Genomic DNA, 27147 nt, shown 5'->3' on the forward strand with positions numbered 1-27147 from the left:
TGGGGTCTGGATGCCAGGTTATTTTATAGATCAGAGAGAAAGAAGCAATGAGTAACTAAAATCAAAAGGCAGAATAGAGTGGGAGACGCAGTGGTGAAGCAAAGCGAAAGGGTCTTCAGTCTTGCAAAACATCTCCAAGGGAATGGCCAGCCTTTGGAAGGGGTATGTTAATCTCTTCTATTCACAGGTGGGCAGGGACAAACTCTCTCTCTGCAAGTTGAGCAAAGGCACTTTAGTTTACAGTCAAGCAGAGGGGCAGGGTCCTCCAGGAAAGCCATTGAATATGATTATAATAATAAAAGCAAATCAAAGAAAGAGTTTCCCACATGGAATCAGAATTGGCTTCCTCCCTCCAACACTATCCTGTAAATAGTTTCCAAATACATGACAGCTTGTCTTTCACACTCTGAAACAGTGCAATATGCTTTTTGAATGGTCAAATGAGCGAATACATTGGAGAGGAAGATAATAAAGTGAGAGAAATGATGGCACATAGTACCCTATGTTAATATTCAATGGAATAGGTTTTATATTTGTTTTCAGAGTTTTTTTTTTTGAACTTGAGGTCTCTTCATTCAGCGTTATGAAATTCCTGTTGACTTTTTCTTGTATGAAGTTGCCTTTCTTCCCTCTCCCTCCTTTCTTCTCTTTCTCCCTTAAATCTTGCCTTTCTTTGGGTCCCTCTCCCTGTCGGGGAACCCTCCTCCCAGCACGCTGGTCAGCTCCTCTCCCAGCTTGCTTTTTTAGCCCCGCCCACGCGGAGCCCAAGTCACGAGGCTGCGGGCGGGGCGCAGCCAAGGGGGCGGGGGCTCCACAGCGCGCATGGGCGGAGCGGGGAGCGGGCCGCCCCAGCTATATCTGCGCCTGCGCGGTGTCGCTGCGGGGCCAGTCGGGACGGAGGAGACAAGATGGCGCTGCGGGCGATGCGGGGGATCGTGAACGGGGCCGCGCCTGAGCTACCAGTACCCACCAGCGGGCCCCTGGCGGGGTCTCGAGAGCAGGCGCTGGCAGTTAGCCGGAACTACCTCTCCCAGCCTCGTCTCAGTAAGTATCAGAAAGCAAGACGAATCCTGTCTGCTCTTAGCCCCTTGCTCCCACTCACCTGCTTAACCAGAGGGGTGGGTGGGGTGGGGAGGGTTGTTTTCCGATCTCGTGCCCCTCTACCCCGACCTCCGCGTCTCTCTCTAGAAGGAGATTTTCAGTGACTCTTAATTTCCATGCCAGCGGTGGACTAAGGGGAAGAGCACCATCGGGAACTTCTTCCTGGGTTGGTGGGCTTCGGTCTGTTGCCTACCCTGTGCAGCTTCCCGAGGCTGGAGCCTGCTTAGGCGCTTGCTTCCTGTCCTGGAGGCAAGGCCGCTCCTTGCAGCTCTCCTCCTGATCTTCTGCTGGCCTCTTTTGGATCTGCAAGGGTCAAGGGAACGCCCCTCCTCATCCCTTTGCCTCGGGTGTGGACCTCAGGGCAGGTTCTGAGGTCCTGCCGAGGGAGACGGTGTAGTGTCATCGCTGACGTGGTCAGGCTTTTCTCGGATGGAGGTCAGTTCCACAGGCAGAGGGAGATGTTGTTCGGTGAAGAGGCAGCCCCGCAGGAGGACATCTAAATACCAGCGAAAGCCAGAGCTGAAAAGTACCCCGCAGGTCATCCTAGTCTAAGCCTCTCATTTTACAGTGAGAAGCCTAAGGTTCTGAGAGAGACAGGGCTTGCCAGGCTTTAGACACCTAATTACTGACAAAGCAGGAAAATTCCAGATGTCTTCATTCCTGCTGGACCTTTTTCCTTACCATTAACTTGAGTGCAAGATTGTCTTAAGGAAGACAAGCAGTTTTGCCTGTGTATGTAGAATATATGCAAAACATATGCAGAGGCATGTTTAAAATGTTATTGTGAAAAAATCCTGATAACCAGGCTTAAATGGACTGCTCAGCCATTCCAACAGAAACTAATCATTAAGATTGTGTATCATCAGACCACCTTTAGGCATTGGGGATGAGCCCTGAAAGTATACTCTTTACAATTTAGGAAAGCACCTGATGTTTCCCAACACTAGTTAATTGCCAGAGTGCCTATTTGTGGGTGGCTCTTGGGTTAAAAAGAATTTCAGATGAAGGGTTTCAGTCTGGGCGCTCTCCTCCTGACTAATCCCATCCTGATCAGTCACTGGGTCATGTGACAGCACTGCAGTGTGAAGAAGGAGGAAAGACTTGATCATAGGTTTGCTGAGATGTGCTTTTTTTTTCTTTTTTGGGATATAGTTGATCTACAACGTTGTGTTAGTTTCAGGTGTACCGCAAAATGATTCAGTTATATGTATGTATATATGTGTGTGTGTGTGTTTCCCTTTTTAGATTTTTCCCATTATACTGTTATTAAATTAATTTATAATTATAAAATCATAAAGGTTATTACAAGATATTGAGTATAGTTCCCTGTGCTGTACAGTATGTCCTATTGGCTAATAGTATATAAATTGTAATTCCAAACTTCTAATTTTTCGCCCCCCCCCCCACCATGTGCTTTTTATAATGGCAATTATTTGCATTAGAGAATACCAGTTGGGAGTTTGTGTGAGCTGAAGTAAATATTTCAAGAAATTGACAGAAGTTGCATTCATAAGAATACATTTGTGCCTAACAATTACAGATACTCTCAGTAATTGCATTTGTATGCTTTGATGTTCTTTGGGTGGAACAGATAAGACATTAGTGGTGCTTCTAGGAAAAGATTAGAAGAGGCAGTAGTCATTTTTCCATATAATTATTCACTCAGTCTCAATTCAGAGTATCAACTGAAACGTAGTTGAAAGAGTACTCCATGAGTAAGGTTGTGAGCTCTTAAGGGAGGTATGATTTCTGGACAGTCTGTGTGTGCTTAGCAGTGGCTGAAGAACTTCAGGAGATGAGATTCCCCCTGATAAGATGCAGGATTGCAACACAATGCTTAAAACTGAAACTTTGTGGTTCAGGAATCCTTTTTGTATCCTCAGTGCCTAGTCCAGTGCTCACACATAAAAGGCATTCTGTTTTGTAATTGTTGTGTAGCTTGTATTTAAACCCCTTATTCTAATAGTTTAGTGTTTGAATCCTTAATGTGGATGGAGCAGGAGTAGGGAGTTGGTGTACTTGGTTGGAGTTTTCCTTCTATGTCTGGATTATTCTAAAAAGCACAAATGATACCATACGTATGCTAACAGCTAACAGCATTTGTCATTTTTTTCTTACATTGCTACATTCTTGATTCTGGTTAACACTTTAATCACTTCTGAATAAATATTGATTAACCTTGTCACTTTTCTAATTAAAGATGTTACCATCCTAAGTGAAAAGTTATAGTTAATGTGTGTTTTTTGAATAAAGGAGTGGAATATTGGCAGTTCCACTGTACAAATAGGATGCTGGTTGAAAAATTGGGGGATTATGGGGCTGTTAACAAGGTCTGGAAAATGAGATCTGCAGACTTGAAATAATCTTGAGCACATTGGTTAAATTTCTAGTCACAAGGAAATAAAACTTGATTTTCTTTTATACTTTGAGCAAGATTCAGTAATACACTTAGAGCTTTTGGATGTTAAACATTTTGATTTAATCTCCTGTTTCTTGAGATCCTAGGTCCGCCTGTCTTGCAGTTCTTATGTCATAAAGTAAACCTAACCTCAGTGAAAAGTCCAGTAAAGGAATCATTGGCCTGGCCTTTTTCTAGAACCTCTCTCTCCTTGCCCCCTGCAAGGTGTGGGTCTCTACTTTTCTTGCACAATAGATGATGATGATTCTGGTTTTGTTTTGCTGGTAAGGAAGAGGCTGAAGGACTAGATCCCATATTGTGCAATGGTTGTTGAATTTTCTCTTTGAAAGTTTCACAATCATTAAGAGTGTTAGATCTGTTGAACAGTCTTGTATCCTGTAGGAGGAAGAGGATGTCATCTGACCAAGTATGTGCTTCTTAAAACCTTTGTAGATTTGGGGTTTAAGATGTTGTCTAAATATTTATCACCTCCCTAAATATTCAGGATCAAAGATGTAACCATGTCTGCTTTGTTGTCAAAAGTTCTAATCATTTCTTGCAGACCGAAGTTCTTGTTTGTTTGGAATTTTCAAGAGAAGAGTGGTCATTATAATTGTCAAACACAGGCATATTTATGTAATTTGTGAATGGATTTTGATATTTTGAAGAAAGCTTAGTGTCTTTGGCAGCTTTACTCTAAACAGTTGTCTTTGCTTTGGGCTGTTAATAGTAATGGTGAGGTGTGTGTGCGTGCTTAGTCGCTTCAGTTGTGTATGACTCTTTGCCACCCTATGGAGTGTAGCCCACCAGGCTTCTCTGTACATTGGGGTTCTCCAGGCAAGAATACTGGAGTGAGTTGCCAGGCAATCTTCTGACCCAGGAATCGAACCTGCATCTCTTATGTTTTCTGCATTGGCAGGTGCATTCTTTACCACTAGTGCCACCTTGGAAGCTCAATAATGATGTGGAAAGCTGGGCAAATGTTGTTGAGAGATAAAAGGTGGTGTTTGATGTTGTTTTCTCTGCTTGTCTTCCCCGCCCTCCCCCCACCACCGTGTTTTTATTATGGAAAGGAGCTATAGTTTGTATATAAACTGTCTTCTCCCCGTTTGTAGTCTAATGCTAGGAACTGTGTTATCTCCATATTTTTAAATTATACTGGAGACTAAGGGTTATAGAGTACAAACTTAGAATTAGGAGAAGGGGGCACAAACAAACAAAAGTAATTTTAGCCCTCGCTCTTTGATTTAGTAACAGCTCTCTCAGAGATGTAGTTCAAGTGTGGAATGTGTATGTCAGCCTTGCCTGCCTCCCAGTGTGTTGTTGTGAACTGAAACAAGGTAGCTTATCTGAAGATGTTCTGCAAGGGTGGAGCAGTTTGTTTTGGTAATATATTCTGTTTAGTTTGGATTATGCCATGTATTAGTTTATTTTGTATCCAACTTTAATTTAAATCAAGCATGTTGCTTAAACTCTGCTTTTTATCTGAAGTGGTCTTCTGGTGCTTACCAGTGAGAGAAAACTGCTGAAGCATCTCCATCAGTTTCTCCCTTTTCTGTTTTAACTTTTCTAATGCCTGCACTCCATTGGAGAAAGATTATTTTTCAGTAATGACACAAGAATGTCGCAGATCACAGAAAAGGACCGGTTCAGTTTTAGAATCTGAGCTGTAGCACAGAGTTAAAGAAAAAGTGACTGGAGGTGGACTGTATACGTTCAGATCCTTAGGGAAGTTACTTAATTTCTGGGGGGAAAAAACACTTGGAATAATAGTCATTAGCTCATAGACCTGTTATGGAGATTAAAAAAGAATTCCTGTCGAGTACTTATTAAATATTATTGGTGGTTTTGGTATTGATCAATTTGAATGGTTCTTGGCTTTTTTGAAGGCTACGTACATTGTTTTAAATTTTGAGACTGTGATGAAGTAGAATCTTGTCTTCTATAATAGCAATCAACTTGATTCACTCTTTCCAGGAAAAGCAATCATTAGTGGTTTTTTTCTTGGTCATACTTTTGTCTTGTGACTGGCAAAACTTCATAGTTTTGAATGAGCTTGAAATTAAACATGAGATTCTAAAGGATCATTGTTGAAGAGGTTAAAAATTCAAAGAAGTTGCAAATTTTTTCCAGAAAGTAAAAGAGAATTTCAGAACCTGAAGCGTTTTACTGATGTTACAGTCAGCAGTTGCCTATAAATCTCAAAACTGAATTCCCCTACCCTCACTGGCCCACTCTCTCCTCCTGTTCCCAACTGTTAAGGTTTTTGAAAAGGTCAGTGTTTTAAAAGCCAGGTGCTAAGAAAATGTGTTTCTAATGTAGTTCACTTTGCATATCCTCATAGCAATTCTAGAAAATCATTGAAAATCAATATTTGGAATCTTAAAATGAGAACAACGAGGGAAAGAATCTAAAAAGAGTAAATTGTGTGTGTGTGTGTGTATATAACTGATTCACTTTGCAGAACATCTGAAACTAACACAACATTGTAAATCAACTATATGCCAATAAAATTTTTTTCAAAATTATATACACAAAAGTATTCTTAAAAAATGAGAAAAATCAGGGAATTCCCTGATGTCCAGTGGTTAGGACTCTGCACTTTTAGCTTCCTGGCCTGGGTTCAGTCCCCGATCAGGGAACTACAGTCCCTCACACCAGGTGACACTGCCAAAAATAAAATAAGACAAGGAAGAAATTGTTTCAGGGGTAGGAATTATTTTTAAAACAGTAGGGAGGATGAATCAGTAGTATGTTAACTGTTTTTCAGGTTGGTGGCAGTCAGTTATAACATGTGTAGTATTCTCTACCTGGTCTGTAGCTGTAACTGTGATGTACAGGCAAAGCGAGGGAGGAGGGAGGAGGGTTCAGGATGGGGAACATGTGTATACCTGTGGCGGATTCATGTTGATATATGGCAAAACCAATACAATATTGTAAAGTTAAAAAAAAAAAAAAAAGAAGAACCTATGAAAACAATGCATTGAAAGCGCTTTTGTATTTTTATTCTTGTATAAAGTTATTTGCTGGCTATTGTTGGCCTCTAGTTCAGTCTGTTATTTAAAATCTAATATATGAATTATTTGGCTTGAATTCATGTTTGGGGCCACGTTGTTATCTGTATGGATGTACAGCCTTGAATGTGAATAATTATTGTAAACTATATTTTACAACTTTTTTTCTGACTGTATTACATTTTGTATTTGGTCGATTTAATCATATCATAATTTAATGAATCTGTTTATTCTTTTTTTTTCCTCCAAATATCTGTGCTTTAGATACAGTCACCAGGATGAATTTCCACGTATGCTCGGTAGTCTTGTAATAAAAAAGTGTTAAAAAAAAAAAAAAGAGTCCAGAGGATTACCATAAAAGTAGTAGAAAATATAACAATTGAGATCTTTCTAATAATCTCGAATTGCTTGCTTGCTTGGGTGTACAGTCATATCCTACCTACTCTTTGCGACCCCATGAATTGTAGCCCACCAGCCTCCTCTGTCCATGGGATTTCCCAGGCAAGAATACTGGAGTGGATTGCTGTTTCCTCCTCCAGGGGATCTTCCTGACACAAGGATCGAACCCACATCTCCTGTGTGTCTTACATTGCAGGTGTATTCCTGACCACTTGAGCCATTTGGGAAAATCTTGGAGGCATAATTAACTTGTTTACGTGGACATCCGTTCAGGTTGTGACTTCCTTTTTATCGAAGGTTGAAGAAAAAAAGAGTATGTAGGGACTTCTGTTCGGAGAAGGCAGTGGCACCCCACTCCAGGACTCTTGCCTGGAAAATCCCATGGATGGAGGAGCCTGGTAGGCTGTAGCCCGTGGGATCACTAAGACATGACCGAGCGACTTCACTTTCACTTTACACTTTCATGCATTGGAGAAGGAAATGGCAACCCACTCCAGTGTTCTTGCCTGGAGAATCCCAGGGATGGGGGAGCCTGGTGGGCTGCCGTCTATGGGGTCGCACAGAGACGGACACGACTGAAGTGACTTAGCAGCAGCAGCAGGGACCTCTGTTGATCATTACAGTTATAAATGTATTCAAGCAAATATTTGGTGTCAAGAGGTAAATGTCCTCAGAATGAAAACAAGTGTCCTGATAGTGCTTGCCTGCTCTCTCTCTCTGTTTGTACCAGAGCACTGCTTCCTGGCTAAAGAAATTGTGTCTTTAAATTCTGAAGCTCCTTGAGTGATCAGACTGCTTGTTTAAATGGTTTCCTTATTCTTGGGCATTTACATTCATGCAGAAATTTCTGTGTAAGACCTCATAAGAAATCACGCAAGTGAAAATTTCCCAACTAATTAACAGCTTCTTATAAATTATTTCATTTGTTTTTTCAGCTTTTCTGATTATGAAATTTAGTTAATTCTGACATTGTTGGATTTGCTCTCCTGAGTTCTGATTTATACATGATTACTATTAATTACACTTGGCAGGTATGGAGCTGTGTTGTGGTTCACCGATGGCTACATCTTTTCTAAAATGAGGGATTTGGGTAGCTTGATGCTATGCATAATTTGCAGTAGAAAATGTAAGCTTCTACAATGACAGTAACATTTGACTTTTTTTTTTATAGGATACTTGTATGTTCTCTGGCCTTTTATCCCCCTTCATAAGCTCTTTTTTCACAGTTTTTATGGTACCATTTAATGATGGTTTTTTATCTTAACAGACTACTTTTTCTCAGATTTCTTTCATGAGTTTTGTCACTTTTGCTTAAAAGGGGTTCCCTTCCTCTTTTCTGTCTACTTTGCTAAGTGCCACCTTTTCTATAAAACCATTTTTCTTCTAAATAAGAACAGCTGCACTGTCTTCCCCATGCTCCACAGATCTCTGAACACCTCTGTTAGAACCCTTAACTCCCCTCCTCCTCATAAAATTGTGGACTCTTAGAAACTCTCTCTCTTTGCCTTTGTTTTTGTAGCCTGGGTCCTTGAAGCAGTGTCATTTATAGTAAGAATTCAACATGGTTTGAGGTTTGCCTGGTGGCTCAGACGGTAAAGCGTCTGCCTACAATGCGGGAGACGCGGGTTCGATCCCTGGGTCGGGAAGATCCTCTGGAAAAGGAAATGGCAACCCACTCCAGTACTCTTGCCTGGAAAATCCCATGGACGGAGGAGCCTGGTAGGCTACAGTCCATGGGGTCACAAAGAGTCGGACACGACTGAGCGACTTCACTTTAACTTTCACTTTCAACATGGTTTGGGTTGAATGAAGGGGAATTATGAAAAGTTGTACAGATAGGGGCATATTTATGAATTCAGTGAAAACTTTCATACTGTTTGAGTTGCTCCATTTAATAATGGATGTGACAAAGTAGAGGATTTTTGGTAATACCAGAGAGGTAATAGAGACTGTGTCCTGTTTGACTGGCACTGACTGTTTCTGTTTCTTTCCAGCATACAAGACAGTATCAGGAGTTAATGGTCCACTAGTGATCTTAGACCATGTTAAGGTAATGCCACTGTCCTTATCACCTAACCATTTATGCAGTTAAAAGCATAGTACTCAAAACTGTAGTTTTTTATAATTAAAAATGACAAATTTTAAGCCATTCCTTGGTCTGAATGTCATTGCTACATAGGAGATAAGAATTTTAGAGCAGAAGTCAGAAGATAGGATTCTAGTACTGAATCTGTTGTGGATTCTGCTTGTGGCCTTGAGTCCCTTATCTGCAAAATTTTTAATTTGTTTAAAAAATTAAATTTTAATACAATTATTTTACTTAATTAAAATTAAATTTTAATGAATTAAAAAATTTTTAATTTAAAAATGTAGTTCTACCTCCTAGGTTTATTAGGGAAATAACTGTAATATTTGTAAGTATGTTTTATGACTTGTAGGATATTAGATATACAGTTTCTTATGGCTCTTGTCACAGTATTATAACTACTTGTTACATATTTGTTTTCTTTTCTCTACTAAATTTTAAGGTCTTTAAGTGAATAAACAATGAACTTTATCTTTGAGGACCTGACACTGGTGTTCAAGTAATGAATAAACGACAGGTTATCTCAACAGCGGCTAAAACCATAAAGTGAAGAATAGCTTTTACCTATTCAGTTTGTTGAAAGACTCTTTTGTTACATTTTTTTTTTTAGCCACACCTATATAATAAGAATTATCTTAGAAAAAGAGGCATGTAATACAGTTTATAATTGAGTACCTTGGGTGAAGCCTCCTGAGTTCTGTGATTAAAATATCTTCAGAGGAAATAATTTGTGTAATATGCCCAGTAATTCTGCTTTGGTTGTTGTTGAGAGTGGATTGGGGAAAAGGTACCCATTTATTAGTTGGTTGAAAGAAGTAATGACGAAAGTATGTTTGGCATGTGGCCCTTCTAGATGCAGAAAGTAATCAAAAGACATTTCCTAAAAGAGTGCAAAGTGCATTGTCTGTTCAGCTTTATTTAAGTTAATATTTTTATGCATGACAGGGTACCTATACAAATCAGATTAAGCATGTAGCTTACTCCTGGCCATAGCTAGTATGCAATTTGATTCAGAGCTTCAGTATGTAGCACTGAAGTTGTACATGTATGCAGATGTCCATTAATGTTTTGTGAAAGGATGGAGCATACACTTTTCTTTTTTGAGAAAGTATTTGGAACATTATTTGTTTTAAATACTTTGTTTTATTTAAATATTTTAAAATATTTTTATTTAAAATTTTTTTAAATAAAAAAATTTTTAATATTTTGTTTTAAATATTTGTTTTAAATACTTATCTTTGTCCTTTATTCTTTTTTATATACTTCTTCTTAGATAAAATTGGGGGCTTATATTTTAAAAATATGAAGCATAAACATACTTTCAAACAGTCTAAAAATACTCATGTTTCGAGTATATTAAATGTTGAACTCAGCACCAAAAATATACAGTACAAATATGTAAATGTCTAATTGGTAAGGACTGTGAAGGGTAAGTACAAGATACTATGAGAGTCAGTAATGGGAAGGACTTCGAAAACATCTTGGAGGAAGTAATTTTAAGAAAGCTGAGAAAGTTTTATTGAATGTTTGGGGTATAACTCCAACTGAGGAAAAACTGGTAAATAAAGCTTAGGTAGTTGTAAGAATTTATATGCCATAATGCATATACTAGGATCAAGGAATATATAATTTTATACAAATTGTATCAGAATAGATGATGGAGACTGCTATATTTAACTCATTTTCTGAAGGTAGCACATCTTTCATTCCCAAACCAGAGAAAAGATAGTATCAGAAAAGAAATAGTAAAGTTATTCTCACTCACAGGCACAGATTCCAAACTGTGAGCATAAGTAATTTTATCCGGTATATTTTTGGTATTTACTGAAAAAAGCATAAGCTTTCTCTAGCTTAATCTATGAATGACCTGAATTATACTGACATTTTCTAATATCAAATCATCTTTGTATTACTAGGATAAATTCGACTTTGTCATAATTCTGTTGACTTTTTAAAACATGTTCTTGCTAATATCCACTAAAACATGCTCTTGCTAATATCCACGTATTGGATATTAGCAAGAGCATGTTTTAAAAAGTCAACAGAATTATGACAAAGTCGAATTTATCCTAGTAATACAAAGATGATTTGATATTAGAAAATGTCAGTATAATTCAGGTCATTCATAGATTAAGCTAGAGAAAGCTTATGCTTTTTTCAGTAAATACCAAAAATATACCGGATAAAATTACTTGCTTCTTTACAAAACAAAAAAAAGAAGAAAAAGAAGGTGGTTTTAGAAGTAAGGGATAGAACAAACTTTCAAAATCTCTTAAAGGCTATCCACCATAACCTACCACAAACAGCATCCTTAAGGGGAGACTCTGGGAACATTCCCATTTAAGTCAGGAACAAGATGAGGGGGCCCATTGTCACCACCACTGTCCGTCTTTGTTTATCCTTTTGCTTGAACCCTGATCAGTGTTGCGGGAAAAAGAAATTAGGGGATATAGGGATTAAAAAGGAAAAGGCACAACTATCATCATTTCTTGGTACTATGATTAAACGGAAAACACAAGTCATTCAGTGGACAGACTGTTAAAAACAGTGGTGGTAAACAGTGTTGCTGGATACAGAAGATCAGTCTGTAGAAATCATTAGTGTTTTGTATGCCAGGAGTAACTACTGGAATAACTAGTAACTTTTTACAGAAAACTGTGAAACTTTGTTGAAAGACATAAAAGAAGACTTCAAATAAGAGGAGATTCCATACCCATGAATGAAAAGACTCAGAATTCTCCCCAGGTGACAAAATCAGTTAGAAGCAGATAATAAAGATTTGGTGCAGGAGTGAGCAGGCATTTCAGTGGAACAAAATTAAGATTCTTAAAACCAGCTCTTCTCACACCTGAGAATTTGACTTGATAAATGATAAAGGCTACATTACAAGTCACTGGGGGCTATTTGTGTTACTCAGTACATAAGAGTTGGGGCATTTGGCTTCCTGTATAGAAAAGAAAAATGAGAAAAATACAGTTACTTACCAGAAATAAATCCAAATGGATTAAAGACCTAAACATGAAAAATCTATCAGAAGACAATATGGAAGACCATTTTTATTTGTGATTTTAGATTGGAAGGTTTTCCTACAAAAAAGAGGCAAATCATAAAGGCAAATAAGTCATTTTATTGCAAAAACTTCTGTATGATTAAGATTACCATAAATAAAATTTAAAAAACAGACTGGGAGCAGATACTTGGAAAAGGATTAATATTCAGAATCTATGAGACTTATCTAAAAGTAAATTAGAATAAGCAGATTCAGTTGAAAAATGAGGAAAATATGTTAATAAGCCAGTTACAGGAAGTGAAGTCAGAATTGTCAGTGAATATGAAAAGATGCTTAGTAGAATCAGAAAAATGCAAATTGAAAGATACTATTCTTTATTTTATCAAAATGGTAAAAATTAAAGTTTGATGATGTAAGATTGGCAAAGATGTAGGGAAAAGATACTTTTCTATGCTACTAGGAAATTGTAAAGATTACTCCTTTGCAGAGTAATTTCGCAGAAAAATGGACACAACCTGTAACCTGCCACTAGGTAACTAAATACCGTAGGGAAACTTAGACCCACTTGCATGAGACGCCACATGTGAGAATGTCCATTGCAGTATGTTTGTACTAGTATAAATTTGGAACAACCTTGAACACCAGTGATAGAAGAACAGCTGGATGAAATGTAATATCAACTTGACTTTATCTTAAATATTACCATGACGGACCGAAAATATTCAGGCAAGTGGGAAAAAACCAAATTGCAAGATGATATGTTTAGTATGTTCCCTTTTAGGCAAATGAAACATTAACGGTACATTTTTGGAAACATGCAATTTAAAATATTAAAATGGACTAGAGGAATACACTTCTGGTTAGGAGAAGTGTATATTGAGGGGGGTATATTAGCATTATTTATAATGAGTAATTATTTTGTTGTTTAGTTGCATTTTATTCCTATTCTCCAACAGCACAAGATGATTAGTGATTAAACAGCCCAGAAGCAAGCATCATTGCTGAGTAGAGGGAACATAGTTGTTAGTTTTATCATCTTTCTATAGTCTGAAAACTTAAAAATATACATGGAAGAAAAAAGAATTAACTGCTGTGTTTCCATAGAATCAAGATTCTTCTTTCTATGCCTTTTGCTGTGTTTGCCAGAATGTGTGCCAGCAGTGAGTGTTTTAAGGACTTAAACTACCTGCGGATATTTTAACCTCTTGATGTATACCTGCATGTATAGGGGCCGTGTAGGGATTGCACAAGCATGTGTGCTGTGATAGAGCCTAGAGAGCATTTGGGCTTCTAGAACATTGGTTTATTGAGCCTTTGTTTTTTTACTATTTAGTTTCCCAGATATGCTGAGATTGTGCACTTAACTCTACCTGATGGGACGAAGCGGAGTGGGCAAGTTCTAGAAGTTAGTGGTTCCAAAGCTGTGGTTCAGGTAAGCATTACTTGAAAAATCTGGCCAGTTGAACATTTTTCTAATCACAAAAAAGCATAAGAAACACCAGTAGTGTTTTCTGGTGATTATCACATAAGTATACAGATCTTCCTTGACTTACTTATGGGGTGACAGCTTGATAAACCTGTCAGTAAGTTGAACATACCATTTAAGTTGAAAATGCATTTAGTACACAGAACCTACTGAACATCACAGCTTAGCTTAACTTCCATTGAAGGTGCTCAGAACACTTAGATTAGCATGCAGTTGCATAAGACCGTCTAGTGCAAAGCCTATTTTATAATAAAATGGTACATATCTAATGCATTTCTACCACATGACCCCTCTGTTTCTTTAGAGATTGGTTACTGACTGTAAGGGAAGAAAATAAATTTTTCTTGTTTTCTTGCCAAATGTCTGCCACCTATGTGCATTCTAGCCCAATAGCTCCACTGGTAAAATGGCTTTTTTTTTTTTTGATTGGTAAAATGAAGCAGATAATCACATAGAAAGACAGAGACAAAAAAACAGAATTCACAGCTTGTGGGTTGAAACCAAAACAAGATCTGAGTCTGTGTCTGTAAATTGTCTCTGATAAGTCTAGTTTTTAATGTTACTGACTAGAAAGTGGCAGTTTTCTAGAATAACATATTGCCCTAAAAAGTAATATGGATGGCATCACTGACTCAATAGACATGAGTTTGAGCAAGCTCTAGGAGATGGCCAAGGACAGAGAAGCCTGGCGTGCTGCAGTCCATGGGATTGCAGAGACAGACACAACTAAGCGACTGAACAACAACTAAAAAGTAATCTAAAGCAGAGGTCAACAGAATTTTTGTAAGGGGCCAGATAGTGCATGTTTTTAGGCTTTGTGAGGTTTTATCTAAGGTCTCCTCTGTTGCATGGTCTTTACACTTTCTTTCCCTTCTTCTTTTTTTTTTTTTTTAAGAAAACCACCCTTTAAAACTGTAAACACACACACACACACACACACACACACACATTCTTAGCTTGCTTAATAGGTTTGGCCTGCAGGCATGACCCTGGTTAAGAGGTGGAGGTTTGGTTCATCACCTACCATGAACACTTCTTTGTTAGTGATATTAAAAGTAGTATATACATTTATGTATTTTACTTTATAAGGGCCATTTAAGAGGCAAATAAATTTTAAGCACTTATGATCAAATTTCTTTACTCTTCTGTTTTCTTTCTTGATAGGTATTTGAAGGGACTTCAGGTATAGATGCCAAGAAAACGTCCTGTGAGTTTACCGGGGATATTCTCCGAACGCCAGTGTCTGAGGATATGCTTGGTAAACAAATACTGTTATTCATTCTGAGCAGAGATCTGTTTACTTTTTAACATACTTCCATGTAGTTTTTTTAAGTGAATGTTTAAAAACACAGTTAAAAAAGTGAATATTTGAGTCATTGTATTCTCTGTACTGCCTTGTCATTGTTTAACAGGTCGGGTATTCAATGGATCAGGAAAACCCATTGACAGAGGTCCTGTTGTCCTGGCTGAAGACTTCCTTGACATCATGGGTAGGGACAGAAAATGGATTTTGTGTTTAGAGGAAATAACATCTGTCTTATACCTTTGTCAGAGAAAGGATGATTTTTATGATACTTAAGTAGATAACCAACATGCTTCATATTTAATTAGTTATTTTGTTAATTATTTAGTAATTTTAGTTTTCCCAGAGCTTATCTTAATTTTTTATGTCAAATACTACAAGATATTGTAAAATATTACTATATGTTACTATAATATTACAATGTATCTGAAATATAAGTAGTAGAGCCATAATGGCTTTGAAATTAGGATTTCTCTCTTGCTACACTATATAATTTATTAATCTACAAAATATTAATGGAAAAAAGTTTCAGATTTCAAAAATAACTCATTTTTTGAGTAGAAATAAATGCTTTATATGACTGTAGTCTTAAAATATATATGTATCAATGTTCTCTTTTGGAAATGCATTAGGCCAGCCAATCAACCCTCAATGTCGAATCTATCCAGAGGAGATGATTCAGACTGGCATTTCGGCCATAGATGGCATGAACAGTATTGCTCGGGGGCAGAAGATTCCTATCTTCTCTGCTGCTGGCTTACCGCACAATGAGGTGAGAACTAGAATTTATTTGATGTGAAATTTAAGAAGAAAGGATCTCCAAATGTTTCACTGTTAGTGAGAAACCAACTAAAGGATTTTCAAGGTAAATACTCAGTGTTACTGTTTATATCATCCAGTTCCATTGACTCTCTTATCCATGTGTATCTGACTTCTTCCTTACTCTTAGGAATCTTTGCAAAAATTGCAGAATAATTTTGTTAGGGAAAGACCTTTAAGACATCCCAATTTCATTTGTGATTTAATTCCCAAAAGTGTAGGATAAAGGTTATTTTGTTATAGAAAATATTATTTTAGCTTTCAACCCTGTCCTTTTATACTCCCCATCAGATTGCAGCTCAAATCTGTCGCCAGGCTGGTTTGGTAAAAAAGTCCAAAGATGTAGTGGACTACAGTGAGGAAAATTTTGCGATTGTATTTGCTGCTATGGGTGTAAGTATAATCTTTTCCTATTTTAGAATGAAATGTAAAATTGCTTATGTTCTTAAAACAGTGTAGAAAAATACACATGTATCATTCAATTTATCTCTAGGTAGAGAAGTTTCAACTTGGTATTTTGGGCAAACCATGGATTAGTATTTAGCAGTTGACTGGAATATAAGAATAATTCTCTTTGTGCCCAAAGCTGACTGTTTACTCTCTTGGCTTTTGTGAATGTTTTGGGAGTACCTGAAGCTTTAGAAGAAGGAGCAGTGCATATCTATAGCTTGGCCTTCATTAGAAATAAATGCTGGGGGAAAAAAAGAAAAAGAAATACTGAGAATCTTGCGTCTCTGAGCACTGATGAAGTCATTGCTATTTAGGTAAACATGGAAACTGCCCGGTTCTTCAAATCTGACTTTGAGGAAAATGGCTCAATGGACAATGTCTGCCTGTTTTTGAACTTGGCTAATGACCCAACGTAAGTAAACAAATATGCTGTTTCTCTCTGTTTACACATGCTTCTGGTCAAAAATATTACCTTAGACTAGGGAGGTAAAACATAATGAAAGCTTCATGGGCCTAGGAATAAGATAACCATATGTAAATTCCAGCTCTGCTTTTTGCAGGTCACTTGGTTTTGGGCAAGTCATTTAGGCTCTGAAGCTCAATGTCTTCTTTTGTAAAATGTGATAAATAATACTTGTCTCACAGAGTTGTGCATATTAAATGAGATAATAAGTTACTTAGCACATGGCCATACTCAGTAAATGACTTTTTCCTCTTGCCTGTAAAATCTGGCCCCTGTTGTTTCCTCCTTTCTCCTTCTCACTCGCTTCCTTTCTTGCTAGATTTTGAGAACTATGTAGTTCTGAGAAATTATGGGGCATTTATAAAATAGTCAATTTAGCTGTGTAGCACTGAGTAAATACATAAAAGAACTCTGCCTTAAGACTTTTAAAGTAGTAATTGCTTCACCTTCCTCAGTTTGTGTAAAACTTTAAATGGGAGATTGTACTGTTATTTCCGGAATCATTTTATTTTGTTTTTGGCCTTTTTGTCTGCGTGACATAGTACTTAATGTTTCATTTCAGTATTGAGCGAATTATCACTCCTCGATTGGCTCTAACCACGGCCGAGTTCCTGGCCTATCAGTGTGAGAAACATGTATTGGTTATCCTAACAGACATGAGTTCTTATGCTGAAGCACTTCGAGAGGTAATTTTTCTCTTAATTACAGTAGGTTATCTTGTTGCTCTGCAAGTTTTCATTTTTTTTTAATCATTTTTTAAAATTAATTATTCATATGTTAGTGTAACACCTTAATCAGGAAAGAAAATACTATTTTTGTCAGCCTAGTTGAAATGATTGAAAATGAGATTTAAATTATTAGCCTGTTTATCATACTGTCACTGTCTCCATTGATTAAGACTGGATTCTCAGGACTTTTCCTGGTGGTCCAGTGGTTAAGAATCCACCTTCTAGTGCAGGGGTCGTGTGTTTGATCCCAGGTGAGAGAACTAGGTTTCCACATGCCACGGAGCAGCTAAGCCCGTGTGCTGCAACTAAGATGTGACACAGCCAATGAATGAGTGATTAAATAAATACTAAAAAAGAAAAAGATTGGATTCTTAAAGAGAGTAAATCATGCAAGCTATTTAATCAGCTACTCTACCAGGAAGTTCTGTCTCTCTGGACAGTCCATTTTTAGCCCTTTCCAGGAATTTCATTTTCAGTGATGTAAATTTTTATTTATTTACATAAATAAAGATTATACTCTGGCAGAACCCTCTTCAGAACTTTTTTCCCTTCAGAAAACTCAGTATTTAGAAACAATGTAAGATTCTAGCATCCAGAAGTGTGGGGTGTGTTCTGATGCAAGTTAGGAAATTTTGAATGAGTTGCTCTTTTAAGTATGTAAAAAAGAGAAAAAGACTTCTGAAGAGACTTGCTATATAAATATCTAGCTTCTTAAAATTCCTTAAGATCTGTCACCATATCTCACTCTGCTTTGGTGCTTTTCCATTGAAGGACTTTTTTTCTCCCATCCATCCATCCATACTTACATAAAAGGCAGTGAAAATAAGTATTAGTGAAAATTTTTAAGAAAGACAATTTAAAAGCCCTTTAAAAAAAATTATTAGATTCAACAGACAGCTATTCTGTCAAATAGACACTTAAGTTTTCTATATGTTTATCTTGCTTTCTACATGATCTCCTTTGATGTTCAGTTGCTAAGTCATGTATGACTGTGACCCCATGGACTGCAGCATGCCACATTGATAAAAACTGGTCTGCAGGCCACAGTTTGAGTAGCTCTGATGGAGCGTACTCTTGGAGGTGCCGAAGTAGCACTTAGCAGTTGGGCTTCATGCTTTAGGGTTCTTAGTGGTTGTAGATTAATATGTATACATAATATTCTAGTGTGCATGTCTCCGAGAGAAAGACCTTTTATTACTGTTCTTGTGCAGTGATCTAGGGAAATTATCTGGCCCTTGATTCCAGTTGTAAATTGGGGTTAATATTAACTTCTTCATTAGAGTTCTTGTGAGGATTAAATTAAATGATGTATGTAAAGTATATCTGGAGAAGGAAATGGCAACTCACTCCATTCTTGCCTGGGAAATCCCATGGACAGAGGAGCCTGGCAGGCTACAGTCCGTGGGTTTGCAGAATCAGATACGACTAAGCACACACACATAAAATGCATCAAATGATTTATGTATATATATATATATATATTTTTTCCCTTTTGATTTTTTTCAGAGTTAGTCTATGTAAGTCTGCAGGATACATAAGATGAAATAAATCGTGTGAACTGAGAGTGTTCTCTTGGTTTTAAAATGGACTTCCTTTGATTTATAAAATTGCAAGCTGGATTTTCTTCTGGCAAGCTATTTAAAGATTCTTGTTATGGCAATAATGATTTTAACAAAAAGCTTCTGGTCCCCACTTGTCAACATTTCTGTTGTAGAATAATCTGAAATTTTGTTGCTAGATTTTTCTTAATGAGACAATACTTAAAATGAACAAGATGATATTTCTGACTTTGTAATTTGGTCTATTCAAACAAACATGTTCTAACCAAGCGTTAGTTCTCATATTCTGGTATGTGATACTATTCTCCTTGACTCACTGTCAGGTTTCAGCAGCCAGGGAAGAGGTTCCTGGTCGACGAGGTTTCCCAGGTTACATGTATACAGATTTAGCCACAATATATGAACGTGCTGGTCGAGTGGAAGGTCGAAATGGCTCTATTACTCAAATTCCTATTCTCACCATGCCTAACGATGGTAAGTTTTGCGTCTTTGGATTATAGCAGGCCTGATCATTGTAAAGGGCTTTAATTTCAAGAGAGAATATCACTATCGTTTTGAGAGTATTCTCCAGGAGTTGAGTTTACCTATTGATTTGTTTCTAATAAAATTTTTTCATTTCAAAACTACCTATAATTATTCTTTAGTAGAAAAAATTTTCTTGTAATTTTAATTTTTATTAATTAGCTAGTATTTAGTGTCTGCTATTTGCAGTCCACTGGTCCAGATGTAAGGAAATTTTTTAAAACGTATGAGCTCTTCTTATTGTAAACTACTCATTCTACTTGGATGTTTTCTTTATATATGTGCACCAGTAATTTAAGGTAGCTTAGGTGCCAGATAAAGAGCACAAGTAGCAAATGCCACAAGACTGGAGGTAGAATGACTGACAAGGCTTGTTAAAAATTACCATGTCTGTAAGCGCACAGTGCAGTGCCTGCCTGGGTGTCCGCCCAGCAGCTCCTGGGTGAGACTTTCAGCATTCCCCTTATGTTAGTGTCTTTTTGTCTTTATCTCAGTTTTTTTTTTTAATACTTTTACAGAATATTTTCAGAAACAGTAAGAACTATAACTGAGCACTGTTTCAAGTGTTTTGTAAATATTGACTCATTTGATCTTCATGGTGACTTTGAGGTGTCTGCTCTGCTGTGAGGCACGGGGAGGTAAAGTGTCCCGAATAGGAAGTGGTGGCTTTAGAACCCAGGCAGTCTGAGTACTACCTCAGATGTGACGATGATTTGTTCCAAGGAAGTAGCTACAAGATTGCTCTCTGAACAGACTAGGGACACCTTGCTCTGTAGGGCCTGCTGGTGCTGCCTGTAGTGCTGCGTTACTTGTTTAGCCTGTTTGTATTTCCCATGTTGAAATGTTGGGTACCCATCTGGGATAACTTATGGAAGAGTGCTGTCTCAGTATACATCAGATGGTCAAATCTCTGCAAGCGAACTTTGTGTTTAAATGGAACGTTATTTATACTTGGGGGAGAGGCAGCACATCTAGGAGAAATAGTGCTTTTTATGAATGTAACTAATTTAACTTGCGTCAACACGTATCTGTGCTGCAACCAAGTAAGTTAAACTGGCCACTGTGGTAACCTCTAACCATTTTGGCTGTTTAAATTCTAAACTTTATTAAAATCAGATAAAGTTTTGAAATAAAACATTTCAGTCACAGTAGCCACATTTCATGTGTTCAGTAGCCACATTTGACCAGTGGCTGCCATATTGCATAGCACAGATAAAGAATTTTTCCATCATCACAGAAAATTATTTTATATAGCACATATTATTTTATATTTATATATTTTAAGTAGTACAGATCGACTTCCTGTGGGTTTGTTTATATGAGATGGACAGTAACTAACATCACATGTCTTCCTCTGGTAGATATCACTCACCCAATCCCTGACTTGACTGGATATATTACAGAGGGGCAGATCTATGTGGACAGACAGCTACACAACAGACAGGTATTGAACACTTGTGCAGTGCCATAAGCTTACACATCTATTCTTCAGTTATTCTTTAGTGTCTCTGACTTTGCTCTTAGGAATTATTTATTTAGAAAACACCAACTTGAATTGTTTTTAATATGACTATGAAACTGTCATTTCTGTAATACTAAAATCCTAGTGTGGAGAAGACTGCCAGAATTAAAAATTAAATTTCCACTTTCCTTATGCCTTAAAGTAGAGTCCATTGTCTCAAAGAACTCTTTTCGGGTCTTTATTCCAAAATGGCATGGTCCACCAGTTTTGTTACTAATATAAAAATAGATTTTTCAGATTATTTTCCTTTTTATTGTTATTTTTAATTGAGGTATAATTGACATAACATTTCATTAGTCACAGGTGTACAGTGTGATGGTTTGATATTTGTATTTGTTGCAAAATGATCACCACAGTAAGCCCAGTTAACGTGTCACCTTACATAGTTAAAGTTTTTTTTCTTAAGATGAGAATTTTGGAGATCCAGTCTTCTAGCTACCTTTAAATACGCAGTACAGCGTTATTAGCTTACACAGCCACCATGCTGATCATTCCATCCATGTGACTTACTGACGTCACCACTTACCCTTTGATCTCCCTCACCCGTTTTTCCCACCCCCATCCCTTGCCTCAGGCAGCCACCAGTTTGTTCTCTGTGAGCTCAACAATTTGTTTTTTAAGATCTCATGGATGTGAGTTTGTACATATTCTCCTTTTTTATACATTATACATATTTCTCTTTTATCTTTTTATCTCTGACTTATTTCACTTAGCATAGTGCCCTCATGGTGCATCCATGTTGTCACAAGCAGCAAGATATCATTCTTTTTTATGCTGAGAAATCAAAAATGGAATCTTTTAATTATTCTTTAATAGATGCCAGCATCTAATAATGAGCTTTTTGATGAAATTGTTAAATCTTTTTATGTGTAATTTTATGAGAGTTCAGAACCATTTTGGATTTGATATTGCAGACAGATTTTGAAATTTCAGTTTTTTTAATATAATCTTGTACTGTTTTGTAGATTTTACTTTTTGGATTTGATTTCGCAGAAGAAGTCTTAAGCTTTAAAATATTTCTTCCTTATCAGGAAAAGATATTAGGACTCATCTAGAAAGCAAAAGCAGCAGCTTTATCCAATTTAAATAATAATAATGAGCTTCACAATCCTTTACTACCAGTAAAGCTTGAATTTTGTACTTAAATATATTTTCTCCCTTCCCATTTTACCCAAGATTTATCCACCCATTAATGTGCTGCCCTCCTTGTCGCGGTTGATGAAGTCTGCTATTGGAGAAGGCATGACCAGAAAGGATCACGCCGATGTGTCTAACCAGCTGGTATGTGTGTGCTCTCCAGAATGAGTGCTTTCTTAGTTCATTCCTTCTGCTTTCTTAACACCTCTTGTCTTTTTTCCACATCACTTTTCTTCTCCCCCATTAAAGCAGGAGTGTAATATAGAATAGTGGAATATCGGTGGAATTCATTAGAGCCTAGTAGTTTTCTCATAAGGATAAATAAATGCTCATGACAAAGATCAAAAATCACATGCCTAGGAGAAGGAAATGGCAAACCACTCCAGTATCATTGCCTGGGAAATCCTATGGACAGAGGAGCCTAGCAGGCTACAGCCCAAAGGGTCACAGAGAGTCGGACATGACTGAGTGACTAAGCACATAGCTACTTAGGTCTTAGAAGCTGGCCCTTGGGTGTGGCTCACTGCTTCTATCTGGCGTGGGGCCCAGGGTCTCTCCCTGAGTTGCCAGTTGTCAGCAAAGAGGAGACCTTTCCCCTCTCCACTCAGTTCGTCCACCTGACAGCTGTGTAAGGACTCATGTGTCCTGAGTGAGATAGGTCTTCCCACCTGCTCCTCAGGTCCTTGATCCCTCCCACCCCATCCCCTCTCCAGTCTCAGATGCGAATAAAGTTTAAAGACAAGGAAAAAAAAGAACCACATGCTTGAGACCTGCCTCCCATAGTGTATGAATTAGTTTTTAAGTAAAAAAATCAAGGCCTAAAGCCTTTAAGTTTTTATTAATAACCTTAATAGTAATTATACAGTATTTCTGGAAGAATATTCTACCTTATTTTTTGTTTAACATAGTAGGCAATCACCAGAACACTAAGGGGTACATATATATTCTGTGAAATCCTTGGTTTCTATAGCCCTGAGATTGTATAGCAAGCATAATTAAAGGAAAATGCATTTGACCTTAAAATAGGCATGATAAACCTACTAACATCATAAGTATTTTTTTGAATAGAATTTAGAGATGGATTTCTCTCATAGTGTAAGTTATATGAAAATGCTCTACAAAATGTAAGCTCATTGATACGTTGAGAGAGCATTTTTTTGTACATTGTTTGTAATGTTGATGTACTGTGTGCCTGAAGATTCCTTTCTGAGTGAGATTACTGTATAATAAAGTCTTTCTGACTTGCATATGAACTTTGTGAATTACATTTGGAAGTAGTATGAAATCCTGTGAAGATAGCTGTAGCAGTACACTTCTGTAGCCCAGATTATTCTTAATATTTATAAAACCTCATCTCTGCTTTTGTCTCTGTAGTATGCGTGCTATGCTATTGGTAAGGATGTACAAGCCATGAAAGCTGTCGTTGGAGAAGAAGCTCTTACCTCAGATGATCTTCTTTACTTGGAATTTCTGCAGAAGTTTGAGAGGAACTTTATTGCTCAGGGTAAGATGACTGTTTTCCCATGAATATAAACAGCATCCTAGGTAGTTTTGAGGACTTCTTTCCTAGTCTGAGAGAATTTACATTGGTCTCCATGCAGTTTTCCTTCTGATCGGAGAAGAGGTTCTTTCAGCCACTTGCCATGTCTTTCTTCTTAGCCCTCTGCCTTCAACTCCTTGATCCAGTTATTTGGCTCCTGTCTTACTCTTTCCCTTCTTACAACCAGCCTTCTGCTCTGCTGCCTCCCTTGTCCCTTCTTCTTAACCTCTCTGGAGTGCTCTTCTCTGGTTTTGGGGCTTTCAGACTTTTCCAGTCCATCTATCTTCATCTTCCTGATTTCCTATCTTCTTGCTTCTTAATTGTTAATGTTTCCAAAAGCTTAATTACCTCTTCTTTCTGTGCTTTTCCCGCTACACTGACTGACTTCCTGTTTATGAGCCTTTAGCCTCTTTCTGGGAGAAGGCAATGGCACCCCACTCCAGTACTCTTGCCTGGAAAATCCCACGGATGGAGGAGCCTGGTAGGCTGCAGTCCATGGGGTTGCTAAGAGTCGGGAACGACTGAGCGACTTCACTTTCACTTTTCACTTTCATGCATTGGAGAAGGAAATGGCAACCCACTCTAGTGTTCTTACCTGGAGAATCCCAGGGACGGGGGAGCCTAGCAGGCTGCCGTCTATGGGGTCGCACAGAGTCGGACATGACTGAAGCGACTTAGCAGCAGCAGCAGCCTCTTTCTGAAGCTCTAATCCCACGTCTCTAACTGGGATAACTTTGTTTGTGCCACTACCTTCTCAGACTTCTCATGGTGAGAAGCAGAGGATTTTCCCAACTGACCACCTGCCTAGCAACTAATTCCCTTTTCAATTTCTGTCTACCTCTCGCATGACCATTGTCCCAGTTAGCCCAGGCTCAGGAATTAGGGATTCTTAACCTTTTTCATTTATTTTCCATCATTAAATATTGGCTACTTTGCATTGTTCTCCTTTAAAACATCCTGTTCTGTTTTTTTTGTTGTTGTTGTTCCTAATGTAACTTAGGCCAGTGTTTCTCAAAATTGAACACACCTTTGAATCTTGTTGATTCAAGGGGAGCTTGTTGAAATGCAGATCTGATTCAGTAGATCTGGGTGGGGCCAGAGAGTCTGTTTTGACGTTTCTGGGTGATGTTGAAGCTATACTGACCTCTGTCCTCTCTGAGTCGGAAGACCTAGTCTAGTCCTTCTCTCCTCGTCCGTGGCCTGTGTCTTCACCAGTCTCCCCAGCTCTCTATACCATTGCTGAAGTAAATTTACTGTTAACTATATTGAGTGTCCTTCTGTTAAAAAGTCTGTGGTGGTTTTAATCACATAGCATGTGCAGGGCTTTTGAGCTGTTTTGTTTGGTCTGCTAATGCTGATGAACTCTGTTTTTTACCTCATTGGTATTTATAAAAGATGTGTTTTTATTAACATTAAAAATCCCCCAAATATGATTGCTGGGTTTTCTTAAAAAAAAAAATTATGTAGAACCTTACTTTAAAGGATAACAATTAATTCTGGTAGAAAAAAGGACCAAGAACTCTAACTCCTTAGCCAAAATATGAGATTCATTTGCAGGATAAGGATGACTTTGCTATTAAAAATAATAATGGCAATAACAACTTTGAAAACCACTGCCCTATTCAGGAGCGTAATTGGCATTTAGGCTTCTTATGTGTCTGTACTAGACTCCTTCAGGCTGGCCTCTTTTTTCTGAGGAACAGTTTTCTCATTACTCCCTGGATAAAACCCTGACTCTAGTTTCTGTATTCCTTGGAATCTATTTAGAGCCCACCCAGTTATCAGAAAAAGGCATGTGTGTGTGTACACACGCTCATGACTACCCGATGTTTCTCCCTGCGGCTTTCTCCCTTTTCACTTATTCTTATGTCTAAACCCTCATTTCTACATTCAGTCACATCCAGTCCAGGGGGACCTAGCTATTTGTGTCTCTTTTTTATACTTCATGCTCCCAGTGCTAGGCCCATAACAGAGTAACTTTTGAATAACTCTCTGGTAAGTTAACAGTAGTTGGCCTTTACTCATCTGATCTCAATTTTTTGTAAGGTCCTTATGAAAACCGCACTGTGTATGAGACTTTGGACATTGGCTGGCAACTGCTCCGAATCTTCCCCAAAGAAATGCTGAAGAGGATCCCTCAGAGCACCCTGAGCGAATTCTACCCTCGAGACTCTGCGAAGCATTAGCTGCTACTTCATCGCTGGCTCGATGCTCTTGTGAAGTACTGGTTCTATTTTCTTTATTCCTTTTGCACTCCCCCATCCCCACCTTTGTGTTGGAGTTTACTGTGTTACCCTGTAATTAAAAACAAAGACTAGGTAACATACTGTGCCAGTGTTGCAATGTTTTAAACTGCTAACAGACTTTAAAATATCCCCTGTTTAGAAAAACCTGGATCCTTCCAACGCTTTCTTCAAAGCAGCTGAGAGTTGGAGGTGGAGTTTTTCATCAATGTGTGTATTTGTACATAGTGGTGTACCTTACTGCCTAGTGTCCTCATTATTGGGGTCTCTTAGCCCTTGCCTCTCCACCCTGGCAATAGTATCACTATCTGAAGTTACAGTGCTTTGGTCTCCAAGCTAGGGACAAGAGAGGGGTCTGAAAGACACTTCTCAGAGCCAAGAGGCTTTCCTGAGCGCTGGTTTTAGATTTTGGTATGCCTCGGGGTCTGTGCCGCTGCTCTCAGCAGATGGTTTTTTACTGCCCGCCTGCTCTTTCCTGTCTAATAGATAGACTAGAAAAGGAGTTTCCATTTCCTCTTTGGTACGGATTAGCTTCAACCTCCATGTCTTACTGCTCTTCCTCCCTATGAATAACACAGAATCATGCCACTTTTGCCCTGCTGGCATCGCTCTGAGCAGCAAGATGCCCTGTCCTAATGATCCTTACTGGGTTTCCATGCAGAAAAATCATCATTACAATAATTAATAGAACTTTGCTTGGAAAGAGTTGGGATACAATTGTTTAAGAGTTAAAAAAAAAATCCTTTCTACACTTGGACATGCCAACAGTGGTTTTAAGTTTCTAGAATGTTGACCAGATGCTAGAAAGGCAAGTGGGGAAGAGAAAGCACTTCTGTTTATGGATTTTTTTAATTTAATGTATGGATATTTTAAACTCTGTTAGATAGTAGCCTTTGGGAAATCCCCTGTTGGGTCCTGCTTTTCAACCTCTTTGCCTTTTCAGGGTAGTCTTGTGGCACAAGTGACAGCATTAAAAGCTTTAGCCTTTTAATTCTTCCTCCTTCCTGCTGCGAGCCCTGAGCTGTCTTCTATGCACTTCTGACGTGTCTCCTGTTGGGTCTCTGTGTTCTTTGTTCCTTGGGTGCAATAGCAGCTTCTCCGTGCATTCCATCTTTCTTTCAAGTTGTGTAAAGTTCTTCAGTTTTTTCTCTGAAGGTGTAGGGGGTGGGGGTGGGGGAGGACAGCATGATTATATTTTAATGTAGAAAATGTGACCTGGATATAAAATGAAAATAAATATTAAATTAAATGAAAGTTACCTATAGTGACTCTGTATCTTCTCATCAAAAAAGTAGTAGCAAAGAGCAAGTATATAATAATAATGCACCTCTTTGATTCACAGTTTTGAGCATCATAACCAATGTTGT

The 27147-nt window shown here is 38.0% G+C and overlaps 1 protein-coding gene across 1 annotated transcript; it reads left to right on the plus strand.

Annotated features, from left to right (window-relative positions):
• The first annotated feature begins 864 nt into the window (after positions 1 to 864).
• Positions 865 to 27034, plus strand: ATP6V1B2 (ATPase H+ transporting V1 subunit B2). The gene is made up of 14 exons (XM_019966287.2): positions 865 to 1044; positions 8907 to 8962; positions 13342 to 13440; positions 14659 to 14752; positions 14907 to 14984; positions 15430 to 15569; positions 15908 to 16009; positions 16381 to 16478; positions 17092 to 17215; positions 19140 to 19290; positions 20700 to 20782; positions 22037 to 22141; positions 23372 to 23501; positions 25584 to 27034. Exons 1-14 carry the CDS (start codon positions 909 to 911, stop codon positions 25721 to 25723), a joined length of 1536 nt encoding a protein of 511 aa, XP_019821846.1. The 5' UTR covers positions 865 to 908; the 3' UTR covers positions 25724 to 27034.
• Positions 27035 to 27147: the final 113 nt, after the last annotated feature.

The sequence above is a fragment of the Bos indicus genome, chromosome 8 (genome assembly GCF_029378745.1).
Source record: "Bos indicus isolate NIAB-ARS_2022 breed Sahiwal x Tharparkar chromosome 8, NIAB-ARS_B.indTharparkar_mat_pri_1.0, whole genome shotgun sequence".
NCBI classification, from domain to species: Eukaryota; Metazoa; Chordata; class Mammalia; order Artiodactyla; family Bovidae; genus Bos; species Bos indicus.

Coding starts and splice junctions, on each gene's coding strand:
- ATP6V1B2 (XM_019966287.2), top strand. CDS start 909: ATGGCGCTGCGGGCGATGCGGGGGATCGTGAACGGGGCCGCGCCTGAG. Junction 16,010..16,380: donor TTGTATTTGCTGCTATGGGT/GTAAGTATAATC, acceptor ATTGCTATTTAG/GTAAACATGGAAACTGCCCG. Junction 16,479..17,091: donor AACTTGGCTAATGACCCAAC/GTAAGTAAACAA, acceptor GTTTCATTTCAG/TATTGAGCGAATTATCACTC.